The sequence below is a fragment of the Oratosquilla oratoria genome, chromosome 15, assembly GCF_046742065.1.
Source record: "Oratosquilla oratoria isolate Oo_2021 chromosome 15, ASM4674206v1, whole genome shotgun sequence".
Lineage (NCBI taxonomy): Eukaryota > Metazoa > Arthropoda > Malacostraca > Stomatopoda > Squillidae > Oratosquilla > Oratosquilla oratoria.
In genome coordinates, this window is record NC_134791.1 from 56491527 (window position 1) to 56519112 (window position 27586).

At 39.7% G+C, this 27586-nt stretch overlaps 1 protein-coding gene across 2 annotated transcripts; it reads right to left on the minus strand.

The window, feature by feature from the left end:
• On the minus strand, positions 1 to 27586 carry or (AP-3 complex subunit sigma-2 or). Of its 2 annotated transcripts, XM_076198920.1 has the most exons (6): positions 27400 to 27586; positions 19865 to 19956; positions 19493 to 19676; positions 17819 to 17926; positions 1624 to 1691; positions 1 to 401 (listed from the first exon to the last, which is right to left on the minus strand). In XM_076198920.1, the coding sequence occupies exons 1-5, from the start codon at positions 27466 to 27468 to the stop codon at positions 1638 to 1640; spliced, it is 507 nt and encodes a 168-aa protein (XP_076055035.1). In that variant the 5' UTR covers positions 27469 to 27586; the 3' UTR covers positions 1 to 401; positions 1624 to 1637. The 2 variants fall into 2 exon arrangements, with proteins under 2 accessions (XP_076055035.1, XP_076055033.1); XM_076198918.1 differs by lacking the exon at positions 1624 to 1691 and having other exon boundaries at positions 27400 to 27585.

Consider the following 27586-nt stretch of genomic DNA (forward strand, 5'->3'; position numbering starts at 1 on the left):
ACATCATCATCCATACATAACCATATGCTTCTATAATCTTAAAATCCCTTAAATTATGACAATTTTGTTTTTTAACCCAGAAATTAATCACAGTATAAGTATAGAAATGAGCCCCATAATATATTTTACATAATTTAATTCTTCCCCCTGCCTATTCTGAATGATAATTTTCATCAGTTAAATTTCTGTATTCTTCTTGAACAACTTTCAGTTGTTTCTTTCTACTGATACCTCAACATTATCACCTCATCTACAGACACCTCTCGCCTTCCCTCTCGTCAGAACTTGAGATCTTTAATGGCTGCGGGCAAATCTGGAAGTTTGATGTCTTTGATTTGTTGAGGCAAATTCATGTTCTTCACAGCTGAAACAGCACGAGCTGGAGCTGCTGCCAAACCTGCCTGTAAATAAACATTGAGATTTGGCTACAAGTAAAGTAATATTTACATTTTGCAATGATTACGTACATAACATATTCAAAATTTGATATTAGTTCACTGATATGGCACACAACTTTGAACAAGGGCATGCATATCACTTCCAAAGGTTCAGAAGCACTGGTGCTTTGTTAAGAAAATGTTAAACAATAGTCTTTCTTCCAGTACTGACTACAACTAATATTATTTTGTGAACACAACAAAATTTTGATGAATTATGTTTTTTTTTTTTATTTCATATCTTAATTATTAAAATTCCTAATTTCTGTGGGGGAAATATATGATGAAGAAATGTTTGATACTAGATGCTGTGATGGATTTTATTTCATTTTATTCATCTATTTATTCATTTATTTAATCCAACTAGCTTGTTGGCCAAGTGGGTTATGGCATCATTATTTGATGCAAAGGTCAAGATGATGACAACTCGAATCCTGCACGGGGCGAGCTGAACAAAGGGCATCATGGTTCATTAAATTCCATGCTACAAAGTCCACTGTAATGGGCATTGTCCTAGCTTCCTGATAGGGGGAGTTTATGACGTTAAACAAAATCTAAAAAAATAAATAAATAAATAAAAGATAAAGAATAAATAAAAAAAATAAAATGAAAATAAAAAATTGAATCAGTTCAATAAACATTAAATAATAAGTCTGATTTTTTCCAGGTAAATAAGTTTATCATAATTTTGAGTGAAATATATTCTAGGGCAGGTGTGCAATAATTTGGGCTTAACTTGGATATCTATTCTTGCAATAAGTGTTCTGAAGTAAATGGTTGGGTAACACCCACAAATCGATCCTGGATCCATCCTCAACTACTGTCACTTGATACCTGTACTAACTTTCTCTACTTAAATGGAACAATGATTTTCCTGGTCAAGGGAATGTCAGGTTGTTATGGAAAGATGTGTAGCTGTCTTGAAAGAATTTCAGGAAAGGTGTAAAAAAAATATCACTAACCATAGCCAACTATGAGCACCAAATATTTTCAAACAAGCATATAATTCTATTCCACCCAAAATGTTTCAATCTGTACCAAGCCCTTGAAGCTTTCATGCAAAAGATAATGTAAGCACCAAAATCAATTCAAATAAACATTAGTGTCAAGTTAAGCAGCAAAAAGCCTATTTACAGGTGTTAATCACCAGACAGCACATTCAATGCTTCTGCTTTTGCAATCTTACTGTTTTGCCACATCTTAGATCATTTTTTGCCCAGTGATATGTTTGAGGAGTTCAGTAGGTAACCCTGCCTGGAAGTAAATTGTAGCAAAAGTTTAAAGCTATGCTAGTTAGGTGGTCAAGCTTGCAATTATACTAAACCCCACTCAATACAGTGGCATATTAGACTATACAGACTTTGTTCTGACTAATGTGAGACCATTTCATATGTTATATCTTAAAAAAAGAACAAAAGGCAATCTGTGCTAGTCACCCTCTTCAGAATAAAAAGCTGGTGTTAGCCAAAACATAAGCTCTAAAGTTGGCCAATTTTATGAAGATAGCTCATTCCATTGCAACTTGATTCATCAAAATAGAGATAACAATGATTATAATATCCATTTCATTCTGCAAAAACAAACTATAAATGCCCAATGACAGGCACCTGCTTGTGGTGGCTCTGCAAGATAAAACTATCACCTCCATCAAGAGATACAGCCCTGAGGGTTTGACACAGTCTGCAGACTTGTCCCAAGATCTCTTCTAGTCAACTTCAACTGTATTTCCTTTTCCAAAGATGGAGAGCTGACAACTGGTGACTGCACCCCACCTACTAATTTCAGCTGGTGATGAAAAAAAAAAAAAAAACTCTAGGACCAATGACTGCTACTTGCAAGACGGAGAGTGAAGCTGCATATTTTCAAAACTCATAAATCCCCTCACCTCCAGTTGGGGTGCAGCCCTGAAAGGCTGATATTCAGTCACTGGATTAGGCCCAGGATCTCTCAATTTCAGCTCTATTTCTTACACTTTTTCATACCTGGGGAGCTGAAAACCAGACACTGCTCCCTTTTTCCTATCATTTTCAGCTGGTGACATAGAAACAGTCTCACAGAAGATCTAGAAATGGCTAAAGTCATGAACAATCACTTCAAGTTGGTTTTCACTAGAGAAAAAGTACAGCATTGGGATGAAGGACATGAAGTACGATCTCCCCCCATGAGGGAAATGATAACACAAAAAGAAATAATGGAGCAATTAACGAACCTTGACATTAGGAAATCGCATGACCCGGACGGAATTGCAAATTGGATACTAAAAGAATGCAAAGAAGTACTGATGGGCAAAATATATAACATAATAAGTTGCTCACTCAAAGAAGGAAAAATACCATAGGACTGGAAAAAATGCCAACATTGTACCAATATATAAAGGAGGAAACAAGGAAGAACCAACTAATTACAGACCTGTCTCCCTAACAAGTACTGCAGCCAAAATTTGTGAGAAAATTATCAAGAATAGATGGGTAAAGCACCTGGAAGAAAACAATATAATAAACCCAAGACAATTTGGATTCAGACAGGGAAGATCATGTACCACAAATTCAACTTGTTTTTACTCAAGACTAATAGATATAACACAAAAAATGGATGGATGGGCTGATTGTGCTTTCTTAGACTTGCAAAACACCTTAGACAAAGTACAACGCAAAAAATTATATAAAAAAAAAATTGAAAACATTGGAGGGATACAAGGCAACCTACTAAACTGGATGGAAGATTTCCTACATGGTAGAAAAATGAGAGTAGTACTCAGAGAAAAGTATTCAGGTTGGAAGGAGGTGATTAGTGGAGTCCCACAAGGATCTGTATTGGCTCCAATAATGTTCACTATTTATGTGAATGACATGGATGATGATGTGGAATGTTACATGAGCTTCTTTGCAGATGATGCTAAATTGTTGAGGAAAGTGAAAACCGAAATGGACTGCAAATCACTACAGAGAGACCTGAACAAGGTTTGGAAATGGAGTCAGAAGTGGGAAGTGGACTTCAACATTAAGAAATGTAGCATAATGGAGTTTGGTAAAAGTAAAAAAAGAATATCAGGACAATATACAATTGGAACTAAGGAGGTAAAGAAAGTGGGATCTGAAAAAGACCTGGGAGTAATTATCTCAAATGACTTGTCCTCTGATAAACAAATAAAAAAAACTTTTTGAGAATCCTACAACTTGTTAAGATCAATAAAAGTGGATTTTACCGATTTGCATGAAGAAATTATTAAAAAAAATATTAGTCACATTAATACGGCCTAGACTGGAGTATGCTGTGACATTATGGTCACCCAGTACCAAAAAGAATATGAAGAAAATTGAAAGAATCCAGAGAGCAATCAAACTTGTCATATGAAGAGAGACTGGCTAAATTGAAGTTACTGACTTTGGAACAAAGAAGAGAGGTGACCTACTGACCATCTATAGAATTATGAAAGGCACAGAAATACTTCATAGAGAGGAATTACTAAATTGGGACAAGAGAAACACAAGAGGACATGGAAAGAAATTCAAAAAGGATAGTTATAGAAGAGATCTGAAGAAAAACAGTTTTCCACATAGAGTGGTGGACACTTGGAACAAACTGGACAAAACAATAGTGTGTGCAAAAACAATACATGAATTTAAGAGCAAACTAGACACTGCAAGATACAAAGGCGAGACCCAATGAGCGTAGCTCCCCTTCCCATAGAATACAATTAGGTAAATACATACATACACCAAAGGCTTTTTCCCCCTTACAAGAGAGGTAGCCAAAAAGTACATGCATACATACATATACCAAGGCTTTTTCCCCCTTACATGAGAGGTAGCCAAAAAACAAAGGCATAAAAACCATTCCCACCCATTCCATCCCTAAATACACTCCACTCCCCTCCACCCTCTACCCTCCCTCTCATCTTAGCACCTCCTGGATGACAGGTCATCCCTGAATCTTGTCCACTGCCCTGGGTCAGAGGCAGTGTCACAAGACACAGCACATCCACAGCAAGGCCGCTTCATTAAATTGGCAACCCCCCTTCTCCATCCCCTCATGCAGAAAAGGAGAAGATGTGGAGAAATTCCTTTGGGCTGCGTCAAATTTTTCTCACACATACTACCTCACCCCCCATCCCCCCACCCATTCCATCTCAAGCATCATAACATCATCCATATACAACCATTCTCCATTCACCCCTGTCTTCTGTCCTCTCCCATCCTTCCTCAACAGACATTCCCCTCTTCCCCAAAGCCCCCTTCACCCCATCCATCCATCTCATCCTAGGTCATCCCCTCATGTTCACTCCCTCCACATCTGCCTTCCATACCTCTTTTACTAGTCTTTCTTCACTCATTCTTTCCATGTGTCCAAACCATCCCAATACTCTTTCATCCACCCTATCTCCCAGCTCCCTTACCACCCCTGTTCTCCTCCTCACCTCCTCATTTCTCACTCTATTCAGCCTAGTAATCCCCATCATACTTCTCAGACACCTCATCTCAAACAGATTCAAACTCCTCTCTTCATCTCTTATGTTCCATGTTTCTGCCCCATACAGTGCTGTTGGCACAATCACAATCTCCTCTTAGCCTCCATTCCCAGATGTCTATTCCTCAATACACTTTTTAATCCACCAAGGCATTTACCCACTTCTCTCGATCTGCATTCTACCTCCACCTCCACTCCACCTTTTCCTGCCACATTCGCACCCAAGTATCTAAAACTATCCACTTCCTCCAGTCGCTCTCCCTTAATGTTCACTTCCAGTCTGCTGCCACCTTCACCCCTTGTACATCTCATCACCTTACTTTTACCCACATTTATCTTCAACTTTCTTCTTTCACACACTCTCCCAAACTGTCACCAACTTCCTCAATCCCTCCTCTGATCCTACTACAAGTGCAGTGTCATCCACAAACAACAGCTGGCTCACCTCCCACTTTTCTCCATTTTCTTTAAACATCTCCAATCCCTGACCCACCACCCTTGCATTTACCTCTCGCACTACCCCATCCATTGTATAAGTTGAACAGCCAGGGCAACATAACACATCCCAGACAAAGTCCCACCTTTACCTCAAACCATTCACTCTCTCCATTTCTAATCCTAACACAAGCTCTACTACTCTCGTAGAAACTCTTGATGGCTCCTAGAAGCTTTCCTCCTATCCCGTATATCTGCAAAACCTCCCACAGTGCCTTCCTATCTACCCTGTCATAAGCCTTTTCCAGATCCATAAAAGATAAAAAAAATCATTACCTTTTCCTATAGCTTTTGCACATATCTGTCTTACCACAAAAATCTGATCTACACAACCCCTACCTGTCCTAAAACCACACTGTTCCTCACCAATTACTCCCTCTGTTCCTCTCCTAATCCTTCCCAACTACACTCAACAAGCTGATCCCTCTGAAACTACTACACTCACACTTGTCCCCTTTTCCCTTGTAAAGTGGAACTATATAGGCACTCCTCCAGTCCTCTGGCACTCTACCCTCTCTCCAGCAAACATTAAATAACCTCACCAGCCAGTCCACCATCACTGTACCTCCTTTTTTTAGACATTCTGCATGGCATCCATCCAGACCAGGTGCCTTACCTGCTCTCATCATCTTAACAACTGCCTTCACTTCATCCTTCCTTATTTCTCCTCTGTTTTCCTTACTCATCACAGTCATTTTCTTAGCATTTCCCACTGCAACTATGTGTCCCTCCCTATCCTCCTTCACATTTAGCAACTCCCTAAAATACTCTGCCCATCTTCCCCTTACTACCTTCTCTTCCATTATCATCTCTCCATCTGCACCTTTTACCTTTTCTTCTCTACTTGATTCGCCTCCTCTTCCTCTCTTAATTTCTTTCCAAAACATCTTTTTATTACTTTCAAAATTTTCTGTTATACTCTTACCCCATTTTACATCTGATCTCCTCTTTGCCTCCTTTACCTTTTGCTTTACTTCTCTTTTCTTTCCTTTGTACCTCTCATATGACTCCCTCGTCCTATTTTGTCACCAATCTGTGAAATCTCGCTTCTTCTCTTCTACAACCTTCTTTGTTTCCTCATCTCACCATTCACTACCCTTCCTTCTACTTCCTCCTGTCCTTCTTGTTCCACTCACCATCTTTGCACACTTTGTGACTCCCTCCTTGAACCATCCCCATTCCTCCTCCACTCCTAGTTCTACTCTAGCCTTCACTCCCTCCCACTCCTCTCTCAGCTTCTTCCTGTACTCCTCCTTTTCCTTTTCATTTAAAGAGTTCATTCTAAGCACCTCCCTATCTTTTGTCCTTTTCCTCTTTCTCCATCTATCCTCTACTCTCAACTTACCTTCCACCAAAAAATGATCTGATATTCCCCCACTCTCTCCCATTAGCACATGTACATCCTTAACTCTTCCTATTATACTCCTATTTGCCAATACATAGTCCATTAATGCTCTATCTACCACCCTTCTATCCACCACTCTCTCCCATGTGTACTTATGCTTGACTTTCTTCCAAAACACTGTATTTGCTATCATCAACTCTCTAGACACATCTCAACCATTAACTCTCCACTACGATTCTTTCCTGGAACTCCACATTTCCCAACCACTCCATCAATTGGTTCATTTCCTACCTTAGCATTAAGGTCTCCCAGTACTACTACACTGACATTCCTCCCTAATCCCTCTATGCACTCATATAAATCTATCCAAAAAGCCTTGCTTTCTTCTACACTCTTCTCACTACGAGGCCCATATGCACTTACAAAAACCCACATCTCCTTTCCCAGTTTCACCTTCATCCACATTATCCTTGAGGAAACCTCCTTCCACTCCACTACACGCTTACCTATCTCTTCACTTACTAGTTTAGCCACCCCTTCTCTTCCTTTCCCTCTCTTCACTCCTGAGATCCTCCCAATTACACTCCCAAACTCACACTCGCCCTTCCCTCTCAACTTAGTTTCACTCAAAGCCAACACATCCATCTTTCTTCTCACAAACATACTACTTATCTCTTCCCTTTTACTCTCATCTGTACCACATCCATGCACATTAAAAGACCAAAACCTTAGGGTGCTGGTTGGAAAACTCCTAGACCCTCTTATGTCTTTATTTCTTTTAGGAATGTCCCCTGTGGGGCTACAGGGAGAAGGATGCCTGGTCCCAATCCCCATCCTGTTTTTCTCGCCTCTTATGATCCAAGTGGGAATACTTGGTGGCAGCATTCTTTTCCCCCACCACAGGGTAGGTGAAACAAGGAAATGAAATTCAGAGAAATGGTACAGGACAGCAACAAGGGGTTGGGGGACACCATAACGAGGGACAGTTGCAGTATAATAAAAGTTTCATCATTTCTCTGTGAGCAGAGTCCTCCTCTATCACAGACAAAATGATGTGTGGTTCTGGTCTGTAGGGGTGCCCCATATAGACCCTAAAGTATCAACTGCATGCTACTTTGCCATAACAACAAGCAACTAATACCCCAGACGGGGTAAATACACTAATGCAAAATGGTCAACAGGGTAAAATTTCTTTTCAAAGAGATATGTGGGAGGGACCAAGGAATACTAGTGAAACTCAACATAACAACTGAATTGGGGGAAAGAGAAAAAGAAAGAAAGAGAAAGAGAGAGAGAGAGAGAGAATCCCACTCCAATTAAACACATAAAATAATCCATATCATTAAGTGGATATATAGGCTGGGGGAAGTGTACCCCTGCTGGGGATAAGTGTGCACCTAAGTGGTTTATTTTTTTTTTAATTGTCAAAAACAGGTATGATATATTTTTTCTTTTCTTTTCAGTTTGAATGTATAGCAGGTATACTGATGAACACAAAACAGTGTCAACTGACATATGGATAAAAATTGTGTATTCACACTTACTCCCCCAGCAGGTGCACACTTCCCCGAACAGTGAAATTCCAATTATCCGGTGTCCAATATAATAATGGTAATGTTTGTTTAAGAGAGGGTAGAGTGCCCTAGGACTGGAGGAGTGCCTATATAGTTCCACTTTACAAGGGAAAGGGGGACAAACGTGAGTGTAGTAGTTTCAGATGGATCAGCTTGTTGAGTGTAGTTGCGAAGGCTTATGGGAGGATCTTGACTGAGAGGATTAGGAGAGGAACAGAGGGAGTAATTGGTGAGGAACAGTGTGGGTTTAGGACAGGTAGGGGTTGTGTAGATAAAAATTTTGTGGTAAGACAGATATGTGAGAAAGCTATAGGAAAAGGTAAGGATGTTTTTTGGGCCTTTATAGATTTCAAAAAGGTTTATGACAGTGTAGACAGGAAGGCATTGTAGGAGGTACTGCAGATATATGGGATAGGAGGAAAGCTGTTAAGAGCAGTCAAGAGTTTTTACGAGAGTAGTACAACTTGTGTTAGGATTAGAAATGGAGAGAGTGAATGGTTTGAGGTAAAGGTGGGACTTCGTCAGGGATGTGTTATGTCGCCCTGGCGAGAGGTGAATGCAAGGGTAGTAGGTCAGGGGTTGGAGATGGTTAAAGAAAATGGAGAAAAGTGGGAAATAATCCAGTTGTTATTTGCTGATGACACTGCGCTTGTAGCAGGATCAGAGGAGGGATTGAGGAAGTTTGTGACCGAGTTTGAGAAGGTGTGTGAAAGAAGGAAACTGAGGATAAATGTGGGTAAATGTAAGAAAATGAGATATTCAAGGGGAGAGAGTGACAGCAGGCTGGAAGTGAGCATTAAGGGTGAGAGACTGGAGGAAGTGGATAGTTTTAGATACTTGGGTGTGAATGTGGCAGGAAAGGGAGAAGTGGGGGTGGAGGTAGAATACAGATTGAGAGAAGTAAGTAAATGCCTTGGTGGATTAAAAAGTGTAATGAGAAATAGACATCTGGGAATGGATGCTAAGAGGAGGTTATATGAAGGAGTGATTGCGCCAACAGCACTGTATGGGGCAGAAACATGGAACATAAGAGAGGAAGAGAAGAGTTTGTATGTGTTTGAGATGAAATGTCTGAGAAGTATGATAGGGGTTACTAGGCTAGATAGAGTGAGGAATGAGGAGGTGAGGAGAAGAACGGGGGTGGAAAGGGGACTGGGAGATAGGGTGGATGAAAGAGTATTAGGATGGTTTGGACACATGGAAAGAATGAGTGAAGAAAGAGTAGTAAAAGAGGTGTGAAAGGCAGAGGTGGAAGAAGTGAATATGAGGGGGCGTCCTAGGATGAGATGGATGGATGGGGTGAAAGGTGCATTACACAAGAGAGGAATGTCTGTTGAGGAAGGACAGGAGAGGACAGAAGATAGGGGTGAATGGAGAAGGCTTGTGTATGGATGATGCTGTGATGCATGAGGGGGAGTGGGTGGGGGATGGGGGGTGAGGAAGTATGTATGAGAATAAAATTTCTCCCCATCTTCTCCTTTTCTGCATAAGGGGACGGAGAGGGAGGGTTGCCGAATTTATGAAGCAGCCTTGCTGTGGATGTGCGGTGTCTTGCGACACTGCTTCTGGCCCAGGGCAGTGGACAGGAGGGAGGGATGACCCGCCATCCAGAAGGTGCTAAGAGGGAGGGAGGAGGGTGAAGGGGAGTGGAATATGTAGGGAATGGAATGGGTGGGAATGGTTTCTATGCCTTTTTCTTTTTGGCTACCCCCCATCTAAGGGGGAAAAAGCCTTTGTTATATATATGTATGTAATCACAATATAATGGTACCTTTTGACGAGCCCTATTAATGAAATGAAATGTAAATATTAATTTGTGGTAATGCCAATATTTTAATTTCATGTGTACTCTCAGCAGCCAAACTACACGGGTAGAGCGACAAGATTCTAGCAGCAGTCATACAAACTACTGGGAACAACCTTCTGTTTTGCCACCATATAACTTGATGCACCTGCCGTGTAAGTCGCCTCTTTACCTATTTATGTTGGCACATCTATGCTAGCTACTATATCTTACCATGGCCCCACTGCAGAATAAGACCATGGAGAAGAGGAAGCGCTTTGTTCTGATGCTCCCAAAGAAGATTGAGCTTGTAAAACTGATGGAGAAGGGAGAGCTGCAGCAAGTTGATGGCAGAATTTGGTGAGAGTTCATCAATGCTGTATGACCTCAAGAAACAGAAAGACAAGCTCCTGTCTTTTGTTGCTTACACAGAAGCCCCTACATCACTAATTGACAAGAGGAAGTTATTGAAGAGACCTAAGTTTAACAAACTGGATCAGGCTCTCTACATTTGGTTTACTGCTCAAACCTCTGAAGGTAAACCTGTCACCAGGCCTGTGCTCATTGAAAAGGCCAAGAAGCTATGGGCAGATCTGGAGATTGAACCTGAATGTAACTTCTCCATCAAATGGCTGCGCAACTCTAAGACTCGTCATGGCACCTGGAAGCTGGAAATCAGTGAATGTTGTTCAGCTGATCATGAGGCAGCTGAAAATTATGTGCTGAAATTTTCCCTACGCCTCATACATGAGCATAATGTGAACCTCAACCTGGTTTATAACACCCGAGAAACAGCACTTTTTTGGCAATGTTTGCCCAGCTCAACTCTAGCTGGATTCAAGGAAAAGGAGGCCATCAGATTCAAGCACAACAAGGACTGGATTACTATTCTTCCATGTGCTAATGTGACTGGAACCCACAAGCTTACCTTGTTTGTGATTGGCAAATTTAAGAAACCCAGGCTATTTAAAAATGTCCATCATTTGCAAGTCCATTGTAATGGCAACAGCAATACATGGATGACAGTGGAACTTTACAAGTGGTGGTTCTTCCATGCCTTTGTAGTGGAAGTGAAGGAGCAGCTTCGTCATCAGGGGTTGACTAAGGATTCCAAAGATCTTCTCGTACTGGACAATTGCAAGGTTCCTCTTCCTGCACATAAACTTGTTTCAGGTAACATCTTTGTTGCCTACCTGCCTCCAAATGTGACTTCACTCATTCAGCCAATGGACCATGGAATCATTCAGAATTTTAAGCATTTCTACAGGGGCGACTTTATTTGCAAGATTGTGAATACCAACACTGAGGTGCCTGTTTCAAAAGGACTTCAACATCAAGGATGCTGTATTTGCTGCTATGCTTGTATGGAAGAATGTGAAGCAGTCTACCATATGGAGATGTTAACATAAGCTTTGGCCAGAAATGGTATTCGAGGAACAAGATGATAATAATGATGATGAAGAGGTAATGGTTTTAAACTGGACAAATTTAGATTTAAGAAGGAAATAGGCAAGAATTGGTTTACTAATAGCAAGAGTCTGACAAAGAGAAAGAGAAGGAGAGAGTGACAAGAAAGGAGGCTCACAAAGATCTAGCTAAGTTTGTTTCCTTTGTGGAGGGCAGTGATCACTACAGTGCTTCTGAGGTGGTGGCTGTTCACATTTTGATGAACACCTTTCTTCCCAAAAAGGCCAAATCCGGCAAGCAGAGAGAGTTCAGGAAGTTGTTTGAGCGCACAGCACGCAGGAAAAGCATGGCTCCTACTTCTTCCCCTTGGCCAGCAACCCCCCCCCACAAGCAATGGAAGACGATGATGCCCTTGAAACCAGCACTTCAAGATCAGCTGATGAGGCAGTGTCCCATCCCTTGCTTAATCTCCTGACTCAGAATAAGTCTGTATGGTTTAGGCAAAGAGAAATAAAGAATATACAAAAAATTATAAAGCAGAAAATGTTAAAAAAAAGTTGTGTGCAAGAGATTTTTTGTTCATTAAAAGTGTGTTCATTTGTTTGTAGGGCTATGCTAAGACAATAAAAAAGAATGCAAAAAATTCATAAAACAGAATATATAGAACAAAGGTTGTGTGTTAGTGATTTCTTTTTCATTAAAAGTGTTAATTTAATTGTAGGTTCATTTGGAAAAATAAGATAGGTTCCAAGGAAGGTTCATTTGTTGATTATCACTATTTTATACAACTGTAGTTTGCTTTTTGTTTAAGTTATTAGCAAGATTTAGGCAGGAAATTAAGTGGATTTTAGGTGGTTTTATGCTTTTTTAAAGGGTATGATCCTAAAACAACGTCATATTTGATTTTTTGGTGGCAGTTGAAAAGTTCCATGATAGCTGAATATTAAAAAAATGTACTGTATATGTATACGTATAAGTACATATATATACATGTATATATATGTATGTATATATATGTATATATATATATGTATATATATATATATGTATTTACCTAGTTGTATTTTGCGGGAAGGGGAGCTATGCTCGTGATGTCCCGCCTTTGTATCTTGCAGTGTCTAGTTTGTTTTTAAACTCATGAATGGTTTTTGCGCATACTATTCCATTGTCCAGTTTGTTCCAAGTGTCCAAAACTCTATGAGGAAAACTGTTTTTCTTCAGTTCTCTTCTATAGCTATGTTTTTATATTTTCTTTCCATGTCCTCTTGTGTTTCTTTTGTCCCAGTTAAGTAAGTTCTCTCTATCGAGTACCTCTGTGCCTTTCATGATTCTGTAGATGGTCAATAGGTCACCTCTCTCTCTTCTTTGCTCCAGTGTTGGTAACTCCAGTTTAGCCAATGTATGTATGTATGTATGTATATATATATATATATATATATGTATATATATATATATATATATATATATATATATATATATATATACCTCCCTTCCATCCATATATAATATATATATATATATATATATATATATATATATTATATACATATACCTCCCTTACAAGGGGGGTAGCCAAAAAGAAAAAGGCATAAAAACCATTCCCACCCACTCCATCCCTAATACACTCCATTCCTATCTACCTTCCACCCTTCCTCTTATCTTGGCACTTCTTGGATGACAGGTCATCCCTGCATCCTGTCCACTGCCCTGGTCAGAGGCAGTGCTGCAAGACACAGCACATCCACAGCAAGGCCACTTCATTAAATCAGCAACCCTCCTTTCCATCCCTTCATGCCGAAAAGGAGAAGATGGGGAGAAATTCCTTCAGGCTGTGTCAAATTTTTCTCACATACTACCTCATCCCCCATCCCCCCACCCATTCCACCTCATGCATCACAACATCATCCATATACAACCATTCTCCATTCACCCCTGTCTTCTTTCCTCTCCCTTCCTTCCTCAACAGACATTATCCTCTTCCCCAAAGCCCCTTTCACCCCATCCATCCATCTCATCCTAGGTCGCTCCCTCATGTTCACTCCCTTCACATACCTCTTTTACTAGTCTTTCTTCACTCATTCTTTCCATGTGTCCAAACCATCCTAATACTCTTTCATCCACCCTATCTCTCAACTCCCTTACCATCCCTGCTCTCCTCCTCACCTCCTCATTCCTCACTCTATCTAGCCTAGTAACCCCTATCATACTTCTCAGACACCTCATCTCAAACATATTCAAACTCCTACTCTCTAATGTTCGATATTTCTGCCCCATATAGTGCTGTTAGCAAAATCACTCCTTCATACAATCTCCTCTTAGCATCCATTCCCAAATGTCTATTCCTCATTACACTTTTCAAACCACCAAGGCATTTACTCGCTTCTCTCAATCTACGTTCTACCTCCACCTTCACTCTGTCCTTTCCTGCCACATTCGCACCCAAGTATTTAAAACTATCCACTTCCTCCAGCCACTCTCCCTTAATGCTCACTTCCAGTCTGCTGGCACTTTCACCCATTGTACATCTCATCACCTTACTTTTACCCACATTTATCTTCAGCGTTCTTCTTTCATACACTCTCCCAAACTCTGTCACCAACTTCCTCAATCCCTCCTCTGATCCTGCTACAAGTGCAGTATATATATATATATATATATATATATATATATATATATATATATATATATATATATATATATATATATGTACACACACACACTATCAAATTTGACATATGAACAAAGACTGGAAAAATTACAGCTGTCATCATTAGAGCAGAGAAGGGAAAGAAGCGACTTGTTGACCATTTTCAGAATTATGAAAGAGATGGAAGTTCTCGATAGAGATAACCTATTAAAATTGAACAAAAGAGAAACAAAAGGACATGCAAAGACATTAAAGAAAGACAGTTACAGAAGAGACCTGAAAAGGAACGGTTTCCCGCACAGAGTGATCGATGTCTGGAATGGGCTGAACAGTGAAACAGTAAATGCCAGAACTATACATGAGTTTAAAACTAAACTGGACGTGGAGAGATACGAAAATGGGTCACAACGAGCATAGCTCCCGTCCCGTAAAATACAACTAGGTAAATACATGAGGCATTAAGGGAGAGCAACTGGAGGAAGTGGATAGTTTTAGATACTTGGGTGCAAATGTGGCAGGAAAAGGTGGAGTAAAGGTGGAGGTAGAATGTAGATTGAGAGAAGCGAGTAAATGCCTTGGTGGATTAAAAAGTGTAATGAGGAATAGAAATTTGGGAATGAATGCTAAGAGGAGACTGTATGAAGGAGTGATTGTGCCAACAGCACTGTATGGAGAAGAAACATGGAACATAAGAGAGGAAGAGAGAAGGAGCTTGAATGTGTTTGAGATGAAGTGTCTGAGAAGTATGATGGGGGTTACTAGGCTAGATAGAGTGAGAAATGAGGAGATGAGGAGGAGAACAGGGGTGGAAAGGGAGTTGGGAGATAAGGTTGATGAAAGAGTATTAGATGGTTTGGACACTTGGAAAGAATGAGTGAAGAAAGACTAGTAAAAGAGGTATGGAAGGCAGATGTGGAGGGAGTGAATATGAGGGCACATCCTAGGATGAGATGGATGGATGGGGTGAAGGGGGCTTTGGGGAAGAGGGGAATGTCTGTTGAGGAAGGACGGGAGAGGACAGAAGACAGGGGTGAATGGAGAATGGTTGTATATGGAAGATGTTGTGATGCATGAGGTGGAATGGACGGGGGGATGGGAGGTGAGGTAGTGTGTGTGAGCAAAATTTTGATCACACATTTTCACCATATCATCTAGAGGAATTTTCTTGCCTGTGTTCACTATGTCATCATCATCATCACTACTCTCTTCATTCTTATCTGTATCTAACACCATTTCAGCAATTTCCCCATCACTCAAGGAATGCACAACAGGTGCATCATTGTCAATGTTTAACATTTCTTCAATGTCAGCTTCCTCTAGCTTATTTACACTTTCGTCCGATAAACTTTTAGCGTAAGTTACGAGGTTTGATATCAACTTCTCATTAGTGACACAACATCCCTCAAATTCATTATCTGTAGGATCATCATCACCATCATCAAGCATTGTCACAGGCCAAAACCTTTGCCACGCATTTGTTAATGTTGATTTATCAACATCATTCCACGCATTAGCAACTGTGTACATGGCATCCTTAACACTGAACTGTTTCAGGTAGTCTTGCATTTTTACTCCTCTGTTGACTGCATCAAGCACACAGTTTATAAAATGATCTTTATACTTGCTCTTCAAGGAGCATAAAATTCCTTGATCACAAGGCTGTAAGATAGATGTCACATTGGGAGGCAAGTAAATGCCAAAAACATTACTTTTCACCAGATGTTCAGCAGGGGGATGTGTTGAGCAGCTGTCCAGGAACAACAGAATTTTACAGTTTTCTTCCAGTCCATCTTGCCTGCAATGAGCTCATGCTGCTAGGTACGAAATGGTTATTAAACCAGTAAGAAAACATTTCTCGGGTTACCCATGCTTTCTTGTATGCATAATAATGTAGAGGTAAATTGTATACCCCTTTCAGACATCTCAGATGTTGGCTTTTTCCAATCACTGTCAACTTCACCTTGTGTGTGCCTGCTGCACAGGCACAGTCAAGTATAATTAACCTTTCCTCAGCATCCTTAATTCCTGCTGGTACTGTCTCATCTGCTGTTGCTAGTGTTTTTCTCGGAACATAGAGCCGCCAGTACAAAGCCATCTCATCAGCGTTGTAAATTTGCTCAGGAGAATGGTTTCCATCAAATACTATCTTTCCTCATCATACGTGGTGCCTTTGATTAAACACTATTTCATGAAGGAGTACTATACATCTCACCCATCCATTCATTGATAAATCTATTGTAGTTGCCGAGTGTGACACTATATATATTCGGTATAACAGTGGTGGGATTAACGCCCACTTGTCAATAGCTGCAAAAGACCGTCTTTAAACTATTCTTTGGGAAGTGAATCCAACAGGATTGTTGGAAAAATGTACGGACTGTATAAGATTAAAGTAGATTTTCAATATATCGATGAAAATATGATGATGATGGCTTTTCTCCCTTACAAGGGGGGTAGCCAAAAACAAAGGCATAAATCCACTCCCATCCATTCCATCCCCAACATACTCAAATCCTCTTCACCCTCTTCCCTCCCTCTTATCTTGGCACCTCCTAGATGAAAATATCAGTAAAGAACACCCATACCAACTTGAACAATGGCTTTAAGCCAATGTTACAATGCCCTTACTGAGGAGAAACTTCATCCCAGAAATCAATAATATTACATTAATCTTAAATAAATAAATAAATAAATAAATAAATAAATAAATAGAAAAAAATAATGAATTAATAAAAATAAATAAATTATTAAAAATAAATAAATGAATAAAAATAAATAAATTAATTAATAAAAAAAAAGAATAAAAATAAATAAATAAATAAATAAATAAATAGAAAAAAAAAAAAAAAAAAAAAAAAAATCACCTTAAAGTAAAATCAAATGGCCAAATTATTCCACTGGAAAAGAACCCTAAAATTCTAAGCCTTATGTTTGATACACATATGACTTTCAGCCCATAGGACTGCAAAAATCTACAAGAAATAAAACCTACTCATATTCACTGCAAGCACTAACTTTGTACACCTCCATGGCATTGTTCTCAACAGTCAGCAAGATGAACACAATTTACAAACTTTAAAGAATAAGGCTATGAGAGTAATAAAAGGATTCACAAGAACCACTCCAAATTGGACACCTGCATACAGAATCCAAAATCCTCCCCATAGAACACATGAAAGTGACAATCACACAATTGTACACCATAACCCTAACCACAGATATCAACTAATGACTGCAATGGTCAAACCTTTTCACATTTTATCAAATACTTGAAAGATACTAAAGAGGATTAAACATAATTACAAGCAACCAACCAATACTTGCAATATTAGTGTATGCAAAGTAAATAAAATTAAAACAGAATTATATGAAGCTGGCCTGAAGTCTAATGAAAATAGTTGTCATAACTGTACAACATTGTTGTTATACATCAGCCTACCACCTTGTGTATATTGAGATTTGAAGAAAGAAAACTGTTATGAACAATATTAAGCCCTGCACAAACCAAGCTAAATAAAATACAAAACAATAACAGGGAAACAAAACAAGCATAGCATTTTATTTTCTAACAAATAATACCCAAAATTATTTTAAATAACCTTCCTAAATGCTCTGAGAAAAAGAAAAAAGAAAAGATAAGAAAATAAGGTGGGGATGACTTACCTCTTGCTTTTCTAATTTATTCTGATCCTCTATTCGAGTAATAATCTCGGTCATATTGGTCTCCAGTACCATTCCTCCCATAACCAATTCATTCAGGATGTAATGTACCTGTGTGAGCAAATTTAATGTTAAATCTATGGAAAAGACTTTTGTAAAGATCAATCTCAACACTATTTGTATCTCTTTTCCTAACTCACCATCCCACTCCCATGCAGTGGGAAGTGAAAAACCCCTGGTAGAGCCCTGTCAGTTGTGGCAAGCCACCGGATTTTATAAGATGGTGTTGGATTGTCTCACAGCCTGGCCAGGGCTGTTGGGAACCAACGTAACGTAGCTCATGGCAGGTCCCAGGAACTGAACTTGTAACCACCAGCTCATGAGCTCAACACTGAATCCACTGGGCTACCACATGGCTCCTCTTTTCCTATAACCATAAAATTCTCCTATCACAGTAATTTTTTCAGTATCTCTCACTGCCACAATTAACAAATCCCTGAAATACTTTACTAATATCCCCCCTTTCTGGTTTCACTTCCATTAGTACCTGTCCATTTCTTTAACCTTTGTGTGTTTCTCATGTGAAGGTAATCCTTGACCTTGAGGACTTTTGTTTCATGGTGTAAGTAGTCTGTAGGTGTTGTATTTGTGCAGTCTGTAACTGTCTGTAGGGTGTTGTGGTATGTCTTAGTGAGATTAGGGGCCCATGTAGGGTTCACATAATTCATCACAGAGTGCATGCATTGTTTGTATACTGTGGTAACAGTTTCTTTGTTTTGACCAATGCAGTTGATTTAAGTGCATTAACTCTAGGTGTTCTCTTGTATATAGGCTGTATTTTCTCTTCTAGTCCTAAGGTAATCTTTGATCAGTGACCAGTGGAGCTGCACTTCTTGTGTGGGGTGTAACTGAGGTTTTCCAGGGATCACTCTCTCCTGTCCCCCATCATCACATATAACTGGATCATCTTTTATGGTGAAGTGAAATGATAAAGTTATTGTTTATTGATGAGGGAGAAGTTTGATAGTGACTGAATATCCTATCAATCTCAGTCACCGTCTTACTCTTGGCAACCCCAAGATGGGAGCACATCCCATGGAGCACTATGTAGAAGTGGTGATGCAGCCGTTCATCATCCTCTTCCAGATGTCTTGTCCTTTAGTTTTGCATCAAGAGCCTGCTATCCTCACCATAACAGGGAGTTGTGGTAAGGTTGCAGGATCTTGAAATGAGATTTCATGATTGATATAGTCCACCTGGAGGGTCAATATGGCTGCTCTTTATAATGGTTATACAGGAGCTCCAAGCAGGTCCTGTCCTAATGACTTCCTAGTTACATAAAGTGGGGTGTGGGTTGAGACCCACGAGACTAACCAAGGGTTTGTGTGGCCCACAGGCCGTGGATCAGACTCCTGGGTTCATTATCTTTGACCTGGGAGAAAACAAAAATTATACTTGGACTAGTTTCCTTCTATCTCTTTTAAGCATAACTTGTCCAAGCATTTTATACTTGTGCATATTAGCTTGGTACATTACTCAATTTTTTCCATATCTAGCTTTGTTAATACCCTTAAACCTTGTTTGATTAGGCCTTTACAACTCTTATTTTTTTTGTTTTCCTTTTTTTTAATCTTAGTTCTTTAATGAAAGGTTAACAACTAAGACATTTTTAGTTACCTTATCAACATGAAAGATGAGATCCAATTCACATACATTTTCAAAGCATTTGTCAAGTGTTTCAACAAACACCTGAATCAGATCTAAAATCCCAAGCTCACTTTCTGAGGAGTCTACACAGAAAACAAAGTAGAGTGTTGCATAATGGCGGTATATGAGCTTGTAGTCTGCTCCCCCAATCAAACTGAAATGAATAAAAATATTAATATTTACATCTTCAGATGCTACACTCAGAAAACTTTTACTGAGGCTAACTGATATAAAAATTAATTTAGTTTACTATGTATGAAAACAAATAAACAAATGGATATGTAAATATTCAACTATGATTGGCCTCCGTGTACAGAAAAACCAAACATACAAAGCATTTACCTTCCTCCTTCCAGAAAATTGCACACATTATCATCTCTTTTGGACACCAGCTGGAAAGTTTCTTTAATGATCTGCTGTTGTAATTCCTCATTCTGCAAGATTTACATATACATCATCAACACGTGTAATACACTATCATTATCATCTTTTTTTATTATTTTTCAAGAACATAACCTGTTTTCACTGACAATAATGAAGAATATCTTTATTACTTCTGACTGAACAGTATATAGATGAGACAAACATTCACAAATAAAACTTGCTGCCACAGGCTTTAGTATTGGAAACCCACAACCCTATGTGGCCAGCATACTCAGGCCCTCCTCTCAGGAAAGAAACTTTGGATTGTTATCTGTACTATGTCAGTGAAGAGAAGAAGCGAGCATTCACAGATTGGTTACAAAAGAGGACAGGGGAGTCATATGAGACGTACAAAGAAAAGAAAAGAGAAGTAAAGCAAAAGGTAAAGGAGGCAAAGAGGAGAGCAGATGTGAAATGGGGTAGGAGTATGACAGAAAATTTTGAAAGTAATAAAAAGATGTTTTGGAAAGAAATTAAGAGAGGAAGAGGAGGCGAATCAAGTAGGGAAGAAAAGGTAAAAGGTACAGATGGAGAGTTGATAATGGAAGAGAAGGCAGTGAGGGGAAGATGGGCAGAATATTTTAGGGAGTTGCTGAATGTGAAGGAGGATAGGGAAGGAAAGATAGCTGCAGTGGGAAATACGAAGAAAATGAGAGTGATGAGTGAGGAGAATGGAGGAGAAATAAGGAAGGATGAGGTGAAGGCAGTTGTAAAGATGATGAAAGCAGGTAAGGCACCTGGTCTGGATGAATGTCATGCAGAATGTCTGAAAAAGGGAGGTTCAGTGATGGTGGACTGGTTGGTGAGATTATTTAATGTTTGCTGGAGAGAGGGTAGAGTACCGGAGGACTGGAGTAGTGCCTGTATAGTTCCTCTTTACAAGGGAAAAGGGGACAAGTGTGAATGTAGTAATTTCAGAGGGATTAGCCTGTTGAGTGTAGTAGGGAAGGCTTATGGGAGAATCTTAATTGAGAGGATTAGGAGAGGAACAGAAGGAGTAATTGGTGAGGAACAGTGTGGATTTAGGACGGGTAGAGGTTGTGTAGATCAGATCTTTGTGGTAAGACAGATATGTGAGAAAGTTATAGGAAAGGGGAAGGATGTTTTTTGGGCTTTTATGGATCTGGAAAAGGCTTATGATAGGGTAGACAGAAAGGCACTGTGGGAGGTTATGCAGATTTATGGGATAGGAGGAAAGCTTTTGGGAGCTGTCAAGAGTTTTTATGTGAGTAGTAGAGCATGTGTTAGGATTGGAAATGGAGAGAGTGAGTGGTTTGAAGTAAAGGTGGGACTTCGTCAAGGATGCGTTATGTCGCCCTGGCTGTTCAACTTATACATGGATGGGGTGGTGCGAGAGGTGAATGCTAGGGTAGTGAGTCAGGGATTGGAGATGGTTAAAGAAAATGGAGAAAAGTGGGAGGTGAGCCAGCTGTTGTTTGCGGACGACACTGCGCTTGTGGCAGGGTCAGAGGAGGGATTGAGGAAGCTGGTGGCAGAGTTTGGGAGAGTATGTGATAGAAGAAAGCTAAAGATAAATGTGGGTAAAAGTAAGGTGATGAGATGTACAAGGGGTGAAAGTGGCAGTAGACTGGAAGTGAACATTAAGGGAGAGCGACTGGAGGAAGTGGATAGTTTTAGATACTTGGGTGCAAGTGTAGCAGGAAAAGGTGGAGTGAAGGTGGAGGTAGAATGTAGATTGAGAGAAGCGAGTAAATGCCTTGGTGGTTTAAAGAGTGTAATGAGAAATAGACATTTGGGAATGGATGCGAAGAGGAGACTGTATGAAGGAGTGATTGTGCCAACAGCACTGTATGGGGCAGAAACGTGGAACATAAGAGAAGAAGAGAGAAGGAGTTTGAATGTGTTTGAGATGAGGTGTCTGAGAAGTATGGTGGGGGTTACTAGGCTAGATAGAGTGAGAAATGAGGAGGTGAGGAGGAGAACAGGGGTAAAAAAGGAGCTGGGAGATAGGGTTGATGAAAGAATATTAGGATGGTTTGGACACATGGAAAGAATGAGTGAAGAAAGACTAGTAAAAGAGGTATGGAAGGCAGATGTGGAGGGAGTGAACATGAGGGGACGTCCTAGGATGAGGTGGATGGATGGGGTGAAGGGGGCTTTGGGGAAGAGGGGAATGTCTGTTGAGGAAGGAAGGGAGAGGACGGAAGACAGAGGTGAGTGGAGAATGGTTGTATATGGATGATGTTGTGACTGCATGGGGAGAAATGGGCGGGGGGGTGAGGGGTGGGGTAGTGTGTGTGAGTGAGTTTTGACGCAGCCCGAAGGGATTTCTCCCCGTCCTCTCCTTATATGCAAGGGGGGACGGAGAGGGGGGGTCGCCGATTAAATGAAGCGGCCTTGCTGTGGATGTGCTGTGTCCTGCGACACTGCTTCTGACCCAGGGCGGTGGGCAGGGTGCAGGGATGACCCGTCATCCAGGAGGTGCTCAGATGAGAGGAAGGGTGGGAGGGGTGTGGAGTGTATTTAGGGATGAAATGGGTGGGAGTGTTTTTATGCCTTTCCCTTTTTGGCTACCTCCCTTGGAAGGGGGAAAAAGCCTTGGAATATGTATGTATGTAAAATGAAAAATAATAAGCAATGCCCATGGGGGTCCTGTCTCTTACTATTCAATCTATCATACCTCACTTTAAATTCATGCATGGTTCCAACTGGGATCTATCCTTATTTTTCAATTGCACACTATAATCAAATGCTCGCTCAAAGAAGGAAAGGTACCACAAGACTGGAAAAATGCAAACACTGTACCAATATATAAAGGAGGAAACAAGGACTATCCAACTAACTACAGACTGGTCTCCCTAACAAGCACAGTAGCTAAAATATGTGAAAAAGTGATCAAAAGTAGATGAGTTAAACACCTGGAAGAAAAATCTATACTAAACCCAAACCATACATACATACATACATATACCAAGGCTTTTTCCCCCTTCCAAGGGAGGTAGCCAAAAAGGGAAAGGCATAAAAACACTCCCACCCATTTCATCCCTAAATACCCTCCACACCCCTCCCACCCTTCCTCTCATCTGAGCACCTCCTGGATGACGGGTCATCCCTGCACCCTGCCCACCGCCCTGGGTCAGAAGCAGTGTCGCAAGACACAGCACATCCACAGCAAGGCCGCTTCTACTCAAAACTAATAGTTATAATACAAGAAAGGGATGGATGGGCCTATCTAGACCTACAAAAGGCATTTGACAAATTACCACATAAGAAAATTAGAATTAATAGGTGGCATCGCACGTAAATTATTAGAATGGTTGGAAGACTTCCTGACTGGGAGAAAAATGAGGGTAGTAATTAGAGACAAATACTTGAAATGGGAAGAAATGATAAGTGGTGTTCTACAAGGGTTGGTGCTGGCTCCAATCATGTTTGCCATATACATAAATGACATGGATGAAGGAGTTGAATGTTATATGAATTTCTTTGCAGATGACGCAAAAATATTGAAGAAAGTAAGAACAGAAGAGGACTGTGATTCATTACAATCAGACCTGGACAAAATCTGAAAATGGACTCAAAAGTGGGAAGTGAACTTCAATATCAAGAAGTGTAGCATAATGGAGTTTGGAAAAAGTAAAAACAGAATTTCAAAAAATTATAAAATTGTTGAAGAAGAAATCAAAAAAAGGGCCCTCGGAAAGGGACCTAGGAGTAATAACTAGCAAAGACATGACACTGGATAAAAATATTAACAAAATAGTCAGAGAAACCTTCAACCAATGAAAGTGGCATTGGATTACTTGGATGAAGAAATGATTAAAAGAATATTAGTTACATTGATTAGACCAAAACAGGAATACGCAGCGACACTATGGACACCCAGTACTAAAAAGAATATAAGGAAACTAGAAAGAATGCACAAAGTTGGCACCAGCTCTTTCCAAGTTAACAAACGAACAAAGATTATCAAAACTGGAACTACCAACACTAGAGCAGAGAAGAGAAAGAGGTGATCTACTGACTATATTTACAATCATGAAAGGAATGGAAATCCTTGATAGGAATGATTTACTAAAAAATGACAATGGAAAAACAAGTGGTCATGAAAAGAAACTCAAAAAGGATAACTACAAAGGGGTCAGAAAAAGAATAGCTTCCCACACAGAGTGCTAGATATATGGAATAACTTAAAGAAATAGTGTGTGTAAATACTATTCAAGATTTTAAGAAAAAACTTCATACTGAATGATACAAAGATGGGTCACCATGAGCATAGCTCCCTTCCCGTCTAATACAACTAGGTAAATAAATATCTATATCATTGGATAGGTCTTATCATTCTGAGTATTCTGAGCCCCCATGAATACCACAATTTAATAGTTATGTCAGTAGTACATACATACATATACCAGGGCTTTTTCCCCCTTACAAGGGAGGTAGCCAAAAAGGAAAAGGCATAAAATCATTCCCATCCATTCCATCCCTGAATACACTCCATATCCCTCCACCCTCTTTTCTTAGAACCTCCTGGATGACGGGTCATCCCTGCACCTTGTCCACTGCCCTGGGTCAGAAGCAGTGTTGCAAGACACAGCACATCCACAGCAAGGCCGCTTCATTAAATCGGCGACCCCCCTCTCCATCCCCCCACTGCATAAAAGGAGAAGATGGGGAGAAATCCCTTCGGGCTGCGTCAAATTTTGCTCACACATCCTACCTAACCCCCCATCCCCCCATCCATTCCACCTCATGCATCACAGCATCATCCATATACAACCATTCTCCATTCAACCCTGTCTTCTGTCCTTCCTCAACAGACATTATCCTCTTCCCCAAAGCCCCCTTCACCCCATCCATCCACCTCATCCTAGGACGTCCCCTCATGTTCACTCCCTCCACATCTGCCTTCCATACCTCTTTTACTAGTCTTTCTTCACTCATTCTTTCCAAGTGTCCAAACCATCCTAATACTATTTCATCAACCCTATCTCCCAACTCCCTTTCCACCCCTGTTCTCCTCCTCACCTCCTCATTTCTCACTCTATCTAGCCTAGTAACCCCTATCATACTTCTCACACACCTTATCTCAACACATTCAAACTCCTTCTCTCTTCCTCAATGTTCCATGTTTCTCCCCCATACAGTGCTGTTGGCACAATCACTCCTTCATACATCTATGTCAGTAGTGATTCTTAAAAATCTAGTGTTTTGGGGGGATTTATTTTTAGAAGTGCACACCTATGTAACATATAAATAATCAATATTAATTTCATAAATAAAAATACATCAATGGATTTTTTTTTTTTTTTTTTTTGCAGAAATCAATAATAAAGAACTTTGTTAAAAGCAAATACATTTCCAAACTAACTGCAACAATAGGTTCGAGACACCATATTGTCATCTGTCCAGTCCTGGCCATCAACATCCCTGACAATGACAACGACCCTGGTGACCCCTAGCAGTACAGGTACTGCAATACTAATTACAGGTTATGTTAGACCAATTCATCATACTTTAATTTCTCTGACTTCCATATCTATCAAAATAAAGACGGCGTCTCAAGCACTTATTGTGACTCCATTTGGTAGTGTATTACTTTTAGCAACTTTTTCTGTTATTGATTTCTGCCATGAGAAATGTATTTATATTACATTGATGTATTATAATTTACAAAATTACTAATAAATTTTCTATTGCTATATCATTTAGGAGTTCACTTCTAATTTTTTTTTTTTTTTTTTTTTTCAGTAGGGGCTGCAGTATCGAATAAAGCAACCACAACTAACCTATTCTTTGCCAGCTTCCCTCTCACTTGGAGCATCAAGTGGAAGTACTCCACATGGCTGACAATGCTGATTACCCAGTGAGGGATAACTATGCCACCCAGGTGAACAAAACATGGACAAACTTTTCCTCTTTGAGGGCATCAATGAATAAGTATCTTTCCAAATACTGAAAGAGGAACCTCATATCTCAGTCCACTTTACCCACTCTACAACATCTTTCATGTGCAGGTGTGCTACTTTGCACTTAAAAAAGAAAAAATTAGGAAAAAGAAAAACAAAGTTTAAAAAATTGCTACTGACATCACTATTAATTTGTGGTTATCATTTATAGGGTTCAAAATATGGTGTAGGGTCAACTCTGCCCATCACCAACTTGGCACATCTTCTCGAGTAAGTCGGACCACCACGGTTAGGTTAGGCAAAGGCTCAAATTGACAATGGGACTAGCTGGCTAGCAAGCCAAAATACTCAGAATGATAAGATCTAAAGATACATATAAACATATGCTTTTTCCCCTTTACAAGGGAGGTAGCCAAAAATCAATGGCATAGAAACCACTCCCAACCATTCTGTTCCCTACATACTCCGCTCCCCTTTACCCTCTTATCTTGGCACCTCCTCATATACATAATTGCATGTAAGACTGGCAAACAACTAGGTATTACTTTAGTTGTGCACACCTATGTAATATAGTATTAGAAAATTAAATATTAGTTTTGTAAATGATAATACATAAACGTAGTATACAATTTTCTTGGCGGAAATAAATAACAAAACAATTTTTTACTACAAGCATATTTACTAACGAACGACCCCGCTACGATTCAGTGCAGATACCATGCAGTCATCTGTCCAGTCCAGTCACTGTCAGTTAGATGATGGCTTTCACGTTGTGGACCGGGTATTCTCCAACTACAGGTGACGGTAATAAGCACTGTTACAAAGACAATAGGGCTTCCTTGGACTTTATGAGAGAACACGGGTTCTGCCATCATCTGTTAATAGCCCAAGGTGCAATATTAATCAGGCAGTCAGCATCCGTGACGATGACGACAACCCAGATAATCTTTAGATTTTGAGGTACCAAATTACAAGATATGGGTTAGGTTATGTAGGTTAGTTAGGTTAGAATAGACAAATTTATCATCCTTTCATTTCTTTGACCTTGGCATATATCAAAAACATGGCATATCATTCCACCATTTGTATATTGGTTTAGCAACTTTTTGATTGATTTCCGCCAATAAAATCGCATATTACGTTGTATTATAATTAACAAAATTAATTAATTTTCAATTGCTATATTCAATATTGCATAGGATTAGGTATGCACAACTATAAATTTATCAACTTAATAAATACCTGAAAATGTGTTTGGAAGATACTTGAGTAAAACCTACCCATAACTCAATATTAAGTTGGCCAATGGTAATTCACCTGCTTGATTTCAAATCTATATTTCCGATTTTAATGTCTGCCTGGTAATGGTACGATATCAGCTCTAATAATCAAAATTTTCCCTACTTAATTTTGTTCTTAAGTAATTCTAAAGCTTTAATATTAACTAGTCAACAAGATGTAATCGTGTTGTTCTCATTAGCCTTTGCTGAACGCAATTATTTCATGATACAAACATCCATGACCATTCCACAGGACATCATTGCACGCCCCTATTTTCATCCACAAATACTTAGTTTTACTTACATAGTACTGATAGAATTTGCTGAGTCGAGGTTTTCCATTATTATTAAAGACTAAAATTGCCTTTATCATTGTTGCACAGTGTCTAGGTATTCATTAATAAATAAAAAAATTATGGTAATCTTTAGACAAATTTTTCTAGGCCGACAATCTGACAGTCCAGACTATAAACAGAGCGATCCTAAATAGT

Bases quoted from the DNA above. Each gene is read 5' to 3' on its own strand.
- or (XM_076198918.1), bottom strand. From the start codon at position 27,468: ATGATAAAGGCAATTTTAGTCTTTAATAATAATGGAAAACCTCGACTC. The intron at 19,677-19,864 runs GTAAATGCTTTG...TATTCATTTCAG, and splicing joins AATTTTCTGGAAGGAGGAAG to TTTGATTGGGGGAGCAGACT. The intron at 17,927-19,492 runs GTAACTAAAAAT...TTGCTCACACAG, and splicing joins TCATCTTTCATGTTGATAAG to GTACATTACATCCTGAATGA.